General features: G+C 37.6%; 1 protein-coding gene across 1 annotated transcript in view; it reads left to right on the forward strand.

Annotated features, from left to right (window-relative positions):
• OTOGL (otogelin like) overlaps nt 1-16,694 on the forward strand; it is a 3,472,886-nt gene that overhangs the window by 3,398,389 nt on the left and 57,803 nt on the right. Inside the window, exon 53 of the mRNA XM_044088067.1 lies at nt 5,441-5,545. Within this exon, the coding sequence (XP_043944002.1) occupies nt 5,441-5,545 (105 nt within the window). The remainder of the gene's footprint in view (nt 1-5,440; nt 5,546-16,694) is intronic.

Here is a 16,694-nt window from a genome sequence, read left to right on the forward strand (position 1 = left end):
TTTAATTGCCTTTGGTGTCTCCCCTCCAATGAACAATAGTGAAACACTTTTTGAAAAGCATTTCCCTCAACAACTAACAAAAGAGCAACACATTTTCAAAAGTACATCCCTCAGTTAGTAAAAGACAGACACATTTTTAAAAAATAACCCCCCCTATCCTCCACAACAGAAATGTTTTAAAAGCTATTTCCCTCCAAGCAAAAACAGAGACACATTCTGATATGCAATCAGCCTCAACTCCTCACAACAAGGAGAAACATTTTGAAAAGCAATTACCCACCCAAGCAAAAGACACTTTTTAGAAAGTGGTTTCAACCCCCACCTTCACCCGAACCATTATGAAGAAGGTCTGCATGCTTTACCACCATCGAACATACCTCATGGTATCATAACTAAAGCACTGTGGCAGAAGACTTCTTAGCCCACAAACAACCTCTCTTGAAGCCCCTGACCCCTCTCACCATGCAGATACTAATAACAACCCCACAACATCAACAGACAGCAGTCCAGCAGAAGAGATTTTAATCAAACATTCCCTAATATGCCTTGTCACTGGCACCTATGCACTTACCACATCTGTAGTAGATCTGTGCATCATAACAAATGTGATCACTGTAGCAAATGTCCTACTTCGATGACCACTGCAATGGTTTTGGCAGTATTTATCAAACATGTTTGAGGATGCTAGTGAAGCAATTCTACTAATGAGCCAGCCAAGGGTGGCTGTGTCTGAAATGCACATTTTATGCAATGCACACTGACCAAGGCTATGCTTTGAGGCTCTTACCTGACCATGCACCCACATGAATGACTGTAAAACATGTTGTACATGTGTGTGGGTGCCCATGACCTCTGAGGGTATGAGGATTTATTAAAACTTTGCTGTGGCCCCTGTTGGTTCCAAAATGCATTAATGTAAACTGACGTGGTTGTACAGGCTACACATAAGCATATGGTGGTGTCATTCACACTCGAAATGCCACCTCAGCATGCCATGCATTTATGTGCCACTATATAGTAGCATCACAAACTGCTCTGCTGCATCTGTGCTTTTCCTTGTGTGTAATATGTATCAACATGAATATGCTACCATATTCTTCTAGAAAGTGATCTGTAAAATGGCAATGACTTATGAAGGCAATAGCTGCTGCAGTGCTCTTAGTTTCTGAATGAAAGAATGTAAAATATTTCTGTACCTCATGTACAGAGACCACTGAGATCACCTGATGGGGACTTTTTATGAGGGTCTCCAGTAGAGGACAGATGTCTGCCTCTGCCTAGCCAGTGTACTGACTGTTGCAATAGACATTCCCACATTCAGGTGAGCAGTAAAGACACCAGCACAGTGACCTAAAGAGGTGCCACCTTGACCTTCTTCACCACTGGGATGAGAAAGTTAAGGAAAGTGCTTTGAGTTGTACATGAAGTATACATGAAAGGTGCATTTTAATGCAATGTAGAAATAAATGGCCAGCCAAGTGTAGGATATGTGGTTAATGTGCAGCTCCATTTTCTTGTATGTTTTTCAGCTCCTGGAGAGGACAACTGGCTAACTTCTCAGATATGTATGGACTTGTCATTATGTAGGGGATACATATATACCAGTTGTAGTATGCTAGTATCTAGTTATCATGTCAACATATTTGCCTATTATTGTGCTGTTATTAGTACTGGAATCTCTTCCTAGCAGGATTGCATACCTACTGACACCCATGCACTGCAAATGCAGGCTAGCTTGCTTTACACTCACTCATTCTTCATGAGGTGCCCACACTGTCAGGGTTGATATCATATTCCTGCCATGCTTCTCCCTTAAGTACACAATGTGCCATACTGTACTGCATACCTGTGGGTTTTCCCCCCTACATTGCTATGTCCACTGCCATAACCATGCCATCTATAGGGCACACTGATGTAATTATCTGGAATATTACATGCACTGCCCTTCCTAGTCCCATGATAATTCCAGTCTTCCTTGATATACCCCATGAATTTGTCATTGTAAAATACTCTGCAGTGTAGTGCAAGCTGGCATGTATAGTACTATGTGACTGTCAAGAGCTAAATGGTGCCCATCCTTAGCACACTGTTTTGGCAGCTTTTGCTTTGTTCTGCTGGCATAGTCCACATGTTGCCCTGCAGGCATAGAGGAGGCCATGTTGTCATATCATTCCATGTCCCTTATCCATCCAGCATAGCATCCAGAGCAACCCAATAAACCTTCCTGGCCCTGTAGTCATACATTGTTCTCTCACATATGCACAGTGGAGCTGCCTAAGATCTATGACCTCCCATCCCTTATGACACACTGCCTGCAATTCTACCATTTTTGTCTGTCAGGTCAGACCTCATTACATTGCTATCTCATACATAGCATTTTATTTCTCTAGGTTCTTGTACGCCTGACAGTACTATACAAACTTGATAACGTTTGTGCTTTTGTGTGTGTATCTCTCTCTCTCTGTCTCTCTTTCTAACTATCCTTCCTTTATCTTAATTTGATGTTTGCTGTTTTATGTCTTACCATTTATGTTATATATCTTCTGCAGAATCAGCCACAGTTGCTCCATTCTCTGCAGCATCTTTAGCTGCCTCCATGGCTGCCTGTCCACAAGGTGATGAAGGTAATCCAATGGGCAGTGACCAGGAAAGTTCCACTGTGGCTAACTCAATTATATCACCAGTGGGGTGGTGTTTTGTCTCTTTCTCTAAGGCTAAAGAAAGTATGGCAGGATACATTAACTGCCAGGAGTTGGGGAAAGTGGTGGTCATGGTGATGAACAAGTGGCTTAACACCCATGTTGGCCATCTGCAGAATGTCCACATGCAACTGACAGTCACACCACTGATTGCCCATGCCCATCAGGTCACCAGTAGCTGGGTGCAGTAGAGGTGGCAGTCACCTCTACTAACAAATTAAATAACTCAGGAATGAGTTAAATAGCCACACTGAAATATAAATCAGATTGACAATCAAGTAAAAAGACATGCACCCACCATTTTCCTAACATTATTACCTTGTAAAACTGAAGAAGAAACTAATACCTACTGTGACGCCCCAACACTGGCCCAGTAATCAAGGAGCCTCAATCAGGATTGAGGCTCCTTGATTACTGGGCCAGTGTTGGGGTGTCACACCTACAAAGAAGAATCCCCCTTAAAAATGGTCTCAAATGAGAATTGCATAATCATCTTTTAATAATGCTTCACTTAGGATGTGCCTGTCCTTAGCATCCAATACCAGCATGTCCAGGCAATAAATGCAGTTATTAAATATACTGTGCACTGTGCAAGCACCTGTACATACAAAGAGTATTTCAGCTGTCTGCTCCAGAGGTTTACATCATTGAAGGTGGCATAAAGAAAAAATGGAATAGTGGTTAACAGTGGTGCCTCACAGTGTTTGGTTGCCCAGTCCTTTACCAGATGGAATGCTTTCTGTATGGAATCTGCATGTCCTTCTTGTGTCACTGTTGTCTTTTTCCAGGTCCTGTGGAAGGTGCTCCTCTTTGTTTACATATCCTAAAGACATATGCATGTAAGGTACATAGTGAGCATCCAAACTGTATGTAGTGTGTGTGTACGTGTGTGTGTGTGTGTGTGTGTGTGTGTGTGTGTGTGTGTGTGTGTGTGTGTGTGTGTGTGAGAGAAACTCTTGTGATGGCACTGGTGCCCACTCTGGATGGCTTCTCTTTCTTATGACAGTTGAATCCTGGGATACGCTGGCTTCCCCACTGCCCTGAACAGAAGAAAGCTGATATCAAAATGAATAAATTAATTAAATTAAATTAAAGCATACTGCACCATTCTGTAAAACTTTTAAGACATTTTTTCCTTAATTCCTTTATGTGATAGTGAAATTCTGTAAATGTATTATTCAAGTAATGCAGCAATAAAAAACATATTTATCTCACTGTTTACCTGCAGTATACCAGACTGAAGCCAAGTTAGTACAGCAAATTCATTGGTGGCACAGAATAAGTATTCCTGTTGTATTAACCATATTTATGGTACAGTTAATCCAGAAACCAGATATAAGAAATTATGTTTAAACCTCAAAACTGTTAAATTTGATGGGCATTTAACAAAATATAATACACATCAGAACTGCAGATCAAGACACTGCAGCTTAGTTCAGAAAAATCCTCAATTACAGCCTCACACATACACAAACACATATGTGCAACACAATTACATTTTATTTTAATTATTATTATTATTATTATTATTATTATTATTATTATTATTATTATATTCATTTTGTTAACTGTGTTAGCCTTACTTGGCAGAGGCTATTTTCACAGGGAACCTAGGAAAAGACAAATACAAGATATGAAATACAAGTTAAATAATGCAAATATAGCATGTCTAGCAATCCAAATCTTATGAAGTATAAAGTTGTACAATTATTAGTATGTGGTACTAAAATTAAGATTAGAAAAGAACACAAAAAGATAGTTTGAAAAGGCTCAGGTACGGAGTTCTGCACAAAAGAAGTATTTCATCATTGCATTGCTGCATTTGTTGCAATCATTCATTTCTTATGAAATTCCCAAAATGTAGTGTGTGTACAAAAATGCTTAAGTTCTAAATCTCATTTCAGCAATGGAATCGAAAGATAGCTTGTATCTGATAAGAGTTGAAGTCTGTAGTCCAGAACACTATGGAAATGTGTGTAAATCATACATCTAGCGAAACAATCTAAAAGAGGGTTTGCTGTGAAATTAAAATCATATCTTAAATTACATTTGCCTCTGTTTTGTATCGGGATTATGTCACCTGCACCCCCAGATATGGAGGCATTGCCCCACACCCTCACTAAATCTATAAACTAAATATGATGGTGCACTATGTCTCAGCAAACAGGATATTAAAGAAAAGTGCTCCCTTTGTGCTGAACTACTACAACCTGAGAGTTAGTATATTTATTTGTGCAGGCTGCAGATAACATGCCTTCGCTGTAAGGGTATTTTTTACATATAGTTTGGCTTGATTTAGTCATTTAAAAAAGTAATTTTTGTATATCTTCTGAAACTTGCAGATATATGCCTTCAGATTTAGAACCATTTGAATGGACAATTATTCTCAAATTCAATTTTATACGTTTGAAACTCATGAAACTAAACTTCATGTTTCTGTCGTGTATCTTCATGCATGTGTTAATTTAATAAATATGCTTGCCTGTCTCTCAGATATTTGTCATCTAGCCTTAAAATATCAGCTTAATAGTTTCTAGGATTATTCCAGTTCTGCGCTGCTTTCAAGGCTCTTGTTACCATTTTGCCTTTCTTTTACTTTCATCTTTGTTTATTTTGCCTTAGCATGTTTCCTTTATTTTCTATAAAATATGCTTTCCTTCATTATTAATTATTGTGTTGTAGAAATGGGCAATTTCACATCAGTTTTCATCAATATTTAAAACATTTTCTCATCCAAACAGCATCAGGTCTATATTCCTTCATCCAGTCCTTTCTCTTGCTGTGGAAAATGTAGAAATTTATCATGCACTTTTGAAAATGATAATGGATCTGTTGTTTTGTATAAGGTAAGTCTGAAATTGGGAGCAGTTGCAATTTTATTGGTTTTCGGTATAAAAATATCTGCTGTTATGCCAATGGTCTAAGAAAAAATTATCTGAAACATTTAAATAGCACATGTGCTGTAATACAGATTGAAATGATTTGCTAACTATATAAAAAGTGATATAACTGTTCAAGTTTCTTATAAAGTATTGAATGCTATTCAAAAATACTATAGTATTGTTCTTATTTCTTACTAACCTCTTTGAAATTACTGTGGATTTTTTGCAGAAAATGTATAGTTGGCATATACCTGAATGTTATTACTGTCTAGGAGAAAGTAGAAATGGCAACACCATTATTTTTTCAGTGTTTTTGCTGATTTTCTATTTATTCCACCACCAAGCAAAATGTATAACTAATACACTCTTTTTTTCCTGCTCTAATTGTTTCACATATGAATGCCTTTCCATTTGAAGCTGAGAATGTTCTGGTGGCCCTTTATAGAAATTTCTCTTGCCTGTACCTACCCCCTACCATTTGTGCTACAGATTGCCATTTCTCAGACTGCTCCAATATCCTTGAAAAGCATGGGCACTTATCTCACGTGACATCAGCTCCTTTGAGGTCTAGCATTTTTTACTGCATCAGTAGGTTTGTGTGCAAAACATGGTTTAACAAAGTAAGTTGATTTTTTAAGGTTTACTAATTTAGAAGAAAATTGTTTTTAATTAAACATATTTAGAGTTTGTGTACTGGTGAAGTAGAAGCTGATCTGACATCTGAAATATTAAACTGAGCATTTAGTGTTAAATATAAACATTTTTAAAGTGTTGCATTGAAAGTCTGTTAGGAAAATAGATTGTGATAATTGTATGAAGGTAATCACATTTTAAACACTGGAATGAATAAAATAATCTGATGCATTTTTAATTTGTCATTATATTAATGTAGCCTTTATTTTACATTGCAATGGATAGCACCTTATATTTTGAAAGGTAGCAGGTCAGCACATTGATAGTCTGCTGAAAACATATCATTTCCCTGTACTGCATATACAAATTCTTTGAACTAAGTGTTGGAGTGTTTTTCACTTTATCCCCATGCTGCAGTCTCTTTATATCCATCATAATAGCACTACTACAAAGAACGCAGCATTCTGTATGTGTGATATGGAGGGCAATGCATCCACAGCGCATCAATTCACTAAAAAAGCACTTTAACCAATTTGTTTTTTGCAAGACTGCATTTGATTAGTTTGATTTTGTATAAATAGTACTTTGATTTGACTCAAAAGTACACAGACTGATGAATGTTTATTTTCCATTCAAAATAGGTTTGTTTGCTGATTTGCCTTCATTTTGGGAGGTTTCCTGCAATTTGCTTGTGTTACCAGTATATAGCTATAGATGATATACCTTGCAATGTAATTTTATATCAATTAAGTGCACGTTTTTATCAAATGTTTATTGAATTCTGCCTGTAAACTCTTTTTTGTCCCAGTGCACAACTTGGTTCTGTATATAACAACAACAAAAATAACGGTCTTTAAATTAATACTATCAGTTATTTTTCCATACAGTCTGTATCCATAGCATGCAATGTGTTTCAGAATTGTGTAGCCAGTTATAAATGCAGTTTTATTACAGGTATCACAAAAGTTCACAGGATATGAACTTTGCCCTCTAGACTACTTTCTGAGTTACCTCAGTGATAGCGCCGTTCCTATAATTAGACTACTGCTAGATTCAGCTGAAATAAATAAATACACAGCACATTCATGTGCTTTTTGCAGCCGTTTACTAACAGTTTTAAATTGGATAAAGTTGTGGCATTATTCTATTTTAAAACATTTAACTTGCTTTTCATTTGCATGCCTCCTCTCCACTGCCATATCTCTATAAATTAGACATACTGCAAGTTCCTTATACTTAATCCCTGCATTAGCACAGCAAGGCTATCAGTAAAGGAGTTAAAAGCTTATTAAACCATTTCAATGACTAGGACTTTTCCTTCCAGTGACAGAGCTAAATCCATTTCCAAAGAAGCCTGCCTGTGCAGGACAGGCAATATATATGTTTGCATGTGTTTGTTTCTTCCAGAAAAAAGTATTTTGCAGTGCTTAAGGACATTGAAAACGTAAACATGCCTGTCTAGAATGGAGCTCCATATTGCAGGACTGCATACTTTCTGTTGTTAGCCTGAGTGAGTAGCTGGAATTTTTTTTGCCTAGAAACAAGCTAGAGCATTAGTGCCTGCCTTTATATTTGGTCACATATTTTCTTCCATTCCTTTCAATAACTTGAGCATTTGAATTGCTTTTTAGTTCTGCAGTTAACTTATACACCTCCATGCTTTCTTCACCTGATTCCTTTTTTAAATTTATGGATGCCTGGTGGTCCTCAATGTTTCTTTATGTTTCTGTTCTCTAATTCTTTCTCATATCATTAATAATATTGAAAATGCATTTACAATTTTAAATTCATAAATGGCTTAGTATTACAGCAGTTCAGTTCCCTACCTCATAGGTGTCACTGTTATGTGGCAGTGTACCCATCATTGTGTTTTAGACCTGAAAGAAAATACTACTGAATTTTCTTTGCCTTTTAGTAATGTAGGGCTTTTTTGAAGCATGCTGGAAACATTACCAAATTTGAAGACTTGCTCTAAGGTTCAGACCTTCCAATACTGTAATTCAATCAGTGAAACAGCCCAGCAAAAGAAAGGGGGGGGGGGGGATTTGCCACAAACTCATATAACAATGGCTTGGAAGACAAATTGTCATTGGGCTGTAGTGGGACAGTACATTTTTTTAACAAATTCTGAAATGCAGTCTTGTCAACAGAGATATCTTTGCAAACCATGTAAAAAATATAGAATACTAGCAAAGATATACATGTTTAAAGTACAGGTTTCAGAATATATATATCATCATGGCAGAAGATTTTCTGACCTGATGTCACACTGGGAAAAGAAACAATTTCACCAGATCATTTTATTTTCTTTGTTTATTTACTAGTGTCGTGGATTAAGCAAATGCAGACAAGCACTACAACTTTGGAAACTATTCCATTCTTACTACGTTCATGGATTTAGCTTTGTTACTGGAAGACATAGACCTAATCAGTGAAATATTTCAATAAATGCTATTCATATTCAGAAGGTATAGCTCATCTGTGATTACATCTGTGTAAGGTCATCACATGAATTGCATACTTGTCACAGAACCATTGTTTTGATTAAATTTCACTGTTTGCATAGATATGATGATGGCATTGGGAGATGTGGAGACACAGTTAGGAGTAGTTTTAGTAAGGGTGCATATGAGCAGGCTGTTCTTTCTTTAAGATGAGAGAAGGTTAAGTCTACATGCAGGCTATCTTTCAGAATTTCTAATGTTGGGGAGAGGACATCCCAGGTATTAGCACCCAATCTAGGCAGAGAAGACTAAATTATTGGCAGGTTTGAAGCCAGAGAACCTTCCATTTGGGATCTTAGAGAGAAAGTCATGAGTTTGGACAATAATTTTGAAGCAAGATTGTTTGTGTTTTTTTTAGTTTGAGGGTTTTGAAAGTAAGAGTTAAGTGAAAATCATATCTTTCCTTTTCAGTCAACCACTCTATACAAGAAAGGATACTTACGTATTATCGCAACCAGATTTTTCACGGCAATAATGTCCACTTCCCGATCATGACATATGCTTGTTAATGTTATGCACAAGTTATCTACTGTGTTTTCTTTCACACTACAGGCTGGTTTCGGGAGTGTAATCCAAGATATGTAAAAAAACAAAAAAACTACTGTACTTGTTTCTGTATGCACTTTACTGCCAGCATGTTGCTTTTTGCAAGTCCGTCCGCTGAATGTTCCTTTTTTTCGTGGCAGCAAATGCTGTCAAGTAACGGTAATAATTTGGGCTGTATTCTTCCTTAACTGCTGTTGTCAGATGAAAGACAGAAGATCTGATGGTATAGCTGGGATGATTTCCATGTTAGTGTTTTCATTTAGCTTGCGTGTGTGTTTTAATGAAATTGTAGTTCTCAAACCCTTGTAGCATCCTAGTTCTGCACAAATAAATGTGAATTTATACTGTCTGTGCCGATGTCATTGTTTTACACACACACAGCTCCGTGTACTGAGGGAAACATTTTCGGAACACCTACTTCCCTTTTTGTATATGACACTGTCAGGGTTATGGTCAATGACTTTCAAGGGAAGCCAGAAGCCTTTGTACTGCCATCGTTCTTTTCAAAATTAATTTGTGCAACATGACTGTTAAGCTTCTCAGTGTACTATACGGCATGCTCATGTTCCATTGCAATGCAGTGGCAGTAAGCCAAGATATAAAGAAGCGTACCTAAGCAGCGATAGTCTTTTTTCTTAACAGTAAAGAAAAGAAGACGTAGTGGTAAAGAAACACATAAAACAACTTTTTCACAACGTTTATGAAGATATTTCAGGATTGGACAGCAGCCGCTATTGCCGTGAAAAATCTGGTTCCGATAATAAGTAAGTACCCAAAAAAGAATAGTGAATTGATGCGTGAATGTTAATGATATCAGAATAAAACATCAGATGTTGTTAGATAAACTTTGAAGAGTGTAAAGGCTTTTACTGGAAGATTTAGTGACAAGTGGGGGACTGTATTCCAGTTGTGGCATGAGAATCCTTCTTCCCATGGCAGAACACCTCTTGGAGGCAAAGGACTGGAAGACCTTTCTACATGCATCGATTTGAGAGTTGTATTGGTTCTTCACTAAAATGAGGTTAACATGGGAAGTCATAGAGCAGGATGTGTCAAAGAAAAGGCCTAGGTACATATAGGTGTGAATATGCAGTGATCCTGATAAGAGAGAGAAAGTTGTGCGGGAGCATAGATTGAAGGCTGGCAGAGGTCCTGAAGAGCATACTATTTATTTATTCCAGTTTAGAATGCATTGCTTCCCTTCAAGCCAGGTGTAAAGAATGGAAATAGCCTGAAAGAGTTCAGACTTTATGGAGTCTAAGGAAGATCCAGAGTGAGTGAGGGCCATGTCATCAGCATAATTATGGATACTGTTAAGATTTATTTATTTAACATTTGTTAAAGTCCAACAAGGACAGAGCCTATTTTCAAAAGAGGCCTGGGGAGAAATGCTGCAGATGCATGTCTTTGGAAATGTGGAAGAAAGCCAGAGTCTTTTGGCTTTTCCTGGTTAGAGATTGCCACAGCAGATCTCTGGTCTGCTTATGATTGTCACTGATTTTTACAGTGTTGAGTTGCCAGCCCGGTGCCCAACCTTCAGAGAAGGCACACACACATGCACCTACCTGCATGTCTTTTAAATTTCAGTTGATCACGGGGAGGACATGCAGGCTCCACACAGAAAGCACTCCAGCTGAGAATCGAACTGGAGAGTCTCTTATTGTGAGATGACAACGCTAGCCACTGCACCACCGCAGCTGTCAGAAGTAAACCAGAGTACCCAGAGGAAACCCACGTGAATGCACAGAGGATATGCAGACTCTGCACAGAAGGCACCCCAGCCAAGAATCAAACTGGAGAACCTGTTGCTGTGAGATGACAGTGTTAACCACTGCACCACTTTGCTGCCCCAGGGGCCTCTTGGCCCTTGCCAAAGGAGAAGGAGTTAATAATAACGGAAAAAGAAGGATCTATAGACAGATTCTATGGGGATGTCTGAGTAAAAGGGAGCAAGAAATGAGATATTAGAGATGATCCCCACTGAGAATGATCTGCTGGACAAGTAGCTTTTATACCAGTTAGTGGCATAATTAGAAAAATTGATAAAACTTCGGGATCTAAGTTAAAGATGGTTATTTACATTAAAAATGCTTTGATAAAGTCATTAGAGAGGCCACCAGAGAAGAGGAAAATTGTTCATGGATGTTAGAACTGAGTCTGTTAAAGAAAGAATAGCAGGTTGGGGAGCTTCTTCCAGTTGTAATGTTATGCTGAAACCCAAACAGAATATGGTAAGATTTTAGAAATCAGAAACATGAAGATACCATAAGGAAGAGAGAGAGAGAGAGAGAGAGACTGGATGGCAGCTAAAGGTATGAGGGCTAATTTGTTTAGTGGAGAGGAAAATTGTTACTTCCTTCCATTGACTAGGTAAGCTGCCATTGCAAATTGATTGATAGAGATGATAGGTACAAGTAAAATGTAATCCTTTCACTGCTAAAGAAGTCAGAGATATGGACCATCAGGTCGTTACTGGCCATGACTAGATAATTTATCAGGTAGTTTAACATTTTGCATTTGCATATGTTTTTAGGAGGAAAGGTAAGTTGTAATGGTCAGGTTTAGAAATTAAAAAAGTGGTCAAAAGCTTGAGATGAACAACTTAGGGGAGGGGGGTACAGGATCTGGAAATGCAGTTTTGAATTTTTTAGGGGAGAAAGGTGTGTGCTGTTAGGTATGTTATTCTGTTGCTTGATACAGTGTTGACTTCTCTCTAGAAGTGTCTAGGGTTTGCTAAAACAGCAGACTATTTAGCTCTGCAATGCAGGGCTTTTTGTCTATACATTTCTTTTTTCCAAGATTATGGTGGGTGATATAGTCTGCATTAGAGGCATCAGTGGAGTTCTTTTCCCAAGAGGCCCAGGTATTCTTCCTGGTTTCTAGTAAGTGTAAAATATTGGGGATATTACTTTTGTCTTTATACATCTGTGCTGTAGAGTAGAGGCAGCTAGACAAGTAGGGGGACCATTAGTTAGACTCGTGTGAGAAAACAAACAACAGATAAGACAGAAGTGGAGACTAGCCAGTTCCAAGAGCTAAAATACCTTAAAGCTTAGGAAGAAGTGGTGTCATGCATAACCCGAATGTTAAGGGTATCAAAAGGTGTGGGATTGCCTACAGGGATTTTGTCCAGAAAAGGAGGTTGTATAAGTAAGAAATCGCTACTAGCAAGATGGAGGAAAGAAGAGGAAGTCAAGCTTTATGAAATGACTGACAAGAGACGTGGTATATGCTTGAGAGATTAAAGAAATGTAGAAGCCTATAGTTATTCATATAGTATTACAGTAAGTCTCAGAATATCACTGCAGAAAGATCACTGGGTTCCTCTAGTTCTCATTTCATTATGTCAGGAATAGTTGTGTCAGAGATGCTGTGCATTCCCTTTTAGTTCATAAGACTTGGACATGAGAGAGAAGGTGAGTTTTGCTTTTTACCTTTCCCTTTTCATCAAGTCTATACAGATTTAAAATTGGTACATCCAGAGACTGGAGGTGTGGGGGCCTACCCCCACAGTGGGTAGTGCAGGAGGCAAAAGAAGTGTAGGGGCATTTTCAGTTTCACTGATATGTGATGTATCAGCAGACTGTATGCTTTGCTGCAACAACTTGTGAGTAATCATAGCAAACCTGAACAAATGGCATCCCGGGAGCAGCAACTGAAGATCCTGTTTGAGTAGTCAAGAAAACCTGAGAGGTTTTATAAGGAAGGAAGATGACAGACAATGAACGTGTTAGGTGAAAGAGCAAGTATTTTCCATACGTCATAGGAATCTCTTGGGTGAGACTTCTTTAGGTGAAAGGGGTGCTGAAGGAAAAAATGAAAATATGAAAATTTTACATGTGCTGGATACAAGCACAGGGTGAATGGTAGAATATTAAGGAAAGACATATTGTATTTCTGTTAGTGGGGGTGAGGAAGTTGCGGATTGCTAAAAAACTGGAAAGAAACTAAAAAAGTAAGACTAGTTCCTATGGTTAGAGGAATCACTCCGGTAATAAGGAGATGCATAAGGGACTATGAATGGAGGAGGCACCAGAGAAACTGAACAAGATGTTTAGTCATGCTTTAGAGACTGAATTGAATAACGGGCACAACAGAGGGACGATGCCAGAAGGTAGGGGATTGACCTACTGGAGTTTAAAGATGGAGAGAGAAAACGAAAAGGCAAGGGGGCTAGATTCAATCCAAAATTTAATCACAAATTCAACAAGTAAAATAAGCGCTTTTGGTTGGCAAATAGGCAATCTTCCTCAGACATTAAATTCTAAAATTAAATGAGAATTTAAACAAAAGAACATGGTGACATCATCTCATCCTAATCATGAATTAAAGTCACACTCACCCTATATTAATTAAATTAGTTAGATTATAAAACCAAAGGTGTCTCTATAAAAACATTCATATACAGATAAAATAACACAACATAAACACATATAAAACATATCAACCCTATAGAGAGTAATAAACTTTAAAGTTATATAAATATACTTAAGATAAATAGATATATTATTGTGCTTAACATCTCTCCAAAGATTTAAGTTTTAACAAACATTTCAGGGAACACATTTCATTAAGTCCACGGAACATATAGGCATTCATTAACAATTGCCACCAAAGCTCCTTGTACTCTAATGTTAAAGATGGAGAGAGAACATAGCAGGGAGTGCATAAAATGGGATTATTCAAGAGTTGCAGAGAAATGGCATTATTTGAGAGGATTTTTTGTGGAGGTGAGGTGCAATTATCAAAGGCTGATGGCAACAGGAACACATTATGAGAAGATATGCATCATAACTGTTTTAGGAAAAGCACTGTGAAATGTGTTTGTTTATTTTTTGTTCATTTTTTCCCCTTTTGGCTGAGTTATAGAAATGATAACATGTATGCATTTTTAAAGTCTGTTACTGCAGTACAGTATAAAGTATGTAATGAAAAAAACTGTTCTGCAGTTTATATTCTTTCATTTGAACCACATGAAAAATTTGTGTAACACATTATAGCCAACTGATCAAACACTCAGCAGTTTTTGGAATGTATTTGGATAGTTAGATAACCTATTCTTGATTAGGCTTAGATGGAAACTTACACTTTTTAACACAATCTAAACCATTATTAAGAACATTATTCAGATTGGGAAAGCTAGATATAAAACATTTTAAATCAAAAAATTATTCAAGTCACAATTCAAAACTCTGAATTGTATATTTGCAGGAAGTCATTAACGTCTACTGCATTAGATACCAGAGTATCAGAAGTATTAGGATACTTATTTGTACTCAAAACTTCCAAATGTTCAGTTTCAGAAGTCAGTCAGTGTAGAACCATCATTGGTGTGCATACTGTCAGAAAAGGAAACATCTGAACAACAGACAATAGCTGTAACATTGGCCTCAATCCCTTTTGTTTATTCCTGGATGTATTTCATTGTTTTCTGATTTGGTAAATGCTCCTTTCACAAGCCATTTATATCCTTCTTCTCCATATTATCCTTCCACCCATATCTTCTTAACTTCCTGAGTAATGCTCTTTGTTCTATACTATACCCCATGCTCTATACTATAGTTCATATGCCATGTTTTAGTCTACATACATTTATTAAAGTTCCTGATTACTGTTACTCATTAAAGAACATATTTTAGAGGGTGTTTTTATAGGCAATTATCAGATCAGTAGTTAAGATATAATTCAGTGAGTTATCACTGTTAAGCATCTTAGTTAAAGAATCACACAACGAACAAAGTACCTCAATTAGAATAGTAATTCAAGGATATGTTTTTGATATATGTTCTATAAAAATCCATTCCATTCACTGAAGAGAAATCCCAGTATTATGATCAACACATACTATTTATTACACTTTTCTAATCATGATATATTACTTGATTCATATGTGTTTTGTTCATATCTTTCTTAGATCCCCAGCTTCAGGTCTAAATGAAATTTACAATGGATGCAAACTCTCTCCATTTACACTAACACAAGCACAGACACACACACACACACACACACACACACACACACACACACACACACACACACACACACACACACATGCTTTATTTGACATAGTGCCATTTAATAAGTTCAAACAGACTGAATTCTTCTTTGTCATATTTTTCCTCCTCACATTTCTATGTAATGCAAGGTTTTACAATACTGTATTATGTCCAAGAAGCTTTATGGATCAAAAAAACTAATCTAATGCAGTTCAAATATTTGAGAAGATTGTTTCACAATATTTCTGTTGGTTCACAAAAATGTTGAAGTGAATACTTCATCAAAAGTATTTTGTCAATATTACAGCACACCCAATAATTTGTTTTTATTATTCATGTTTAACATACAGTGAAAAAAAACAAACAAAAAAATAAGCACTCTCTGTCAACCCTATCTGCCTAACACTGCAAGATGGCATATCACCAGTATTCATCTACAACCTTCTCTTCTTTACTCAGCACCAATACTGAGAAACATCCAACTAAGTCAACTAAATAAACAGTGCTGCAGCCAGTCTCCCCCATAGAGCATATCACTGCTTGGCCCTCAGAGATGTCCACTGGCACGAACTACCTCACCAACACAGGTACTCCCAACTCCCTGGTATTCACAATCTAACAAACACCCAAATGAGTGTCCATCTCTGGCCAGCCTAGTATAAATCACCCACAAGCTTGCTCTCTTCTGACATAGACATTCTAAATACATCAACATTTAATAACTATACAGGCCATTCCTTCTATTCTCATCAAGTGTCAAAAATCTGGAATTCCATCCTGCTAGCATTACATTAAGAGAGGACTATTCATAAAATTAATTCAAACTACAGATAAAGTCTCACTTACTCCGCTCCTGTTATGCAGATATGCTGCACCAGATTATCATACCACTCCTCTTCAAGCTGATCACTGCTCAACTCCCTCCATATCCTCCTCCTACCTGTACTGTAACTCCCTCCATATCCTCCTCCTACCTGTACTGTAACTCCCTCCATATCCTCCTCCTACCTGTACTGTAACTGTCTCCATATCCTCCTCCTACCTGTACTGTAACTCCATCCATATCCTCCTCCTACCTGTACTGTAACTCCCTCCATATCCTCCTCCTACCTGTACTGTAACTCCCTCCATATCCTCCTCCTACCTGTACTGTAACTCCCTCCATATCCTCCTCCTACTTGTACTGTAATTCCCTCCATGTCCTCCTCCTACCTGTACTGTAACTCCCTCCATATCCTCCTCCTTCCTGTACTGTAACTCCCTCCATATCCTCCTCCTACCTGTACTGTACCTCCCTTCATATCCTCCTCCTACTTGTACTGTAACTCCCTCCATGTCCTCCTCCTACCTGTACTGTAACTCCCTCCATATCCTCCTCCTACCTGTACTGTAACTCCCTTCATATCCTCCTCCTACTTGTACTGTAACTCCCTC

This window comes from Protopterus annectens, chromosome 11.part0 (genome assembly GCF_019279795.1).
Source record: "Protopterus annectens isolate FY-2018-M chromosome 11.part0, PAN1.0, whole genome shotgun sequence".
Lineage (NCBI taxonomy): Eukaryota > Metazoa > Chordata > Ceratodontiformes > Protopteridae > Protopterus > Protopterus annectens.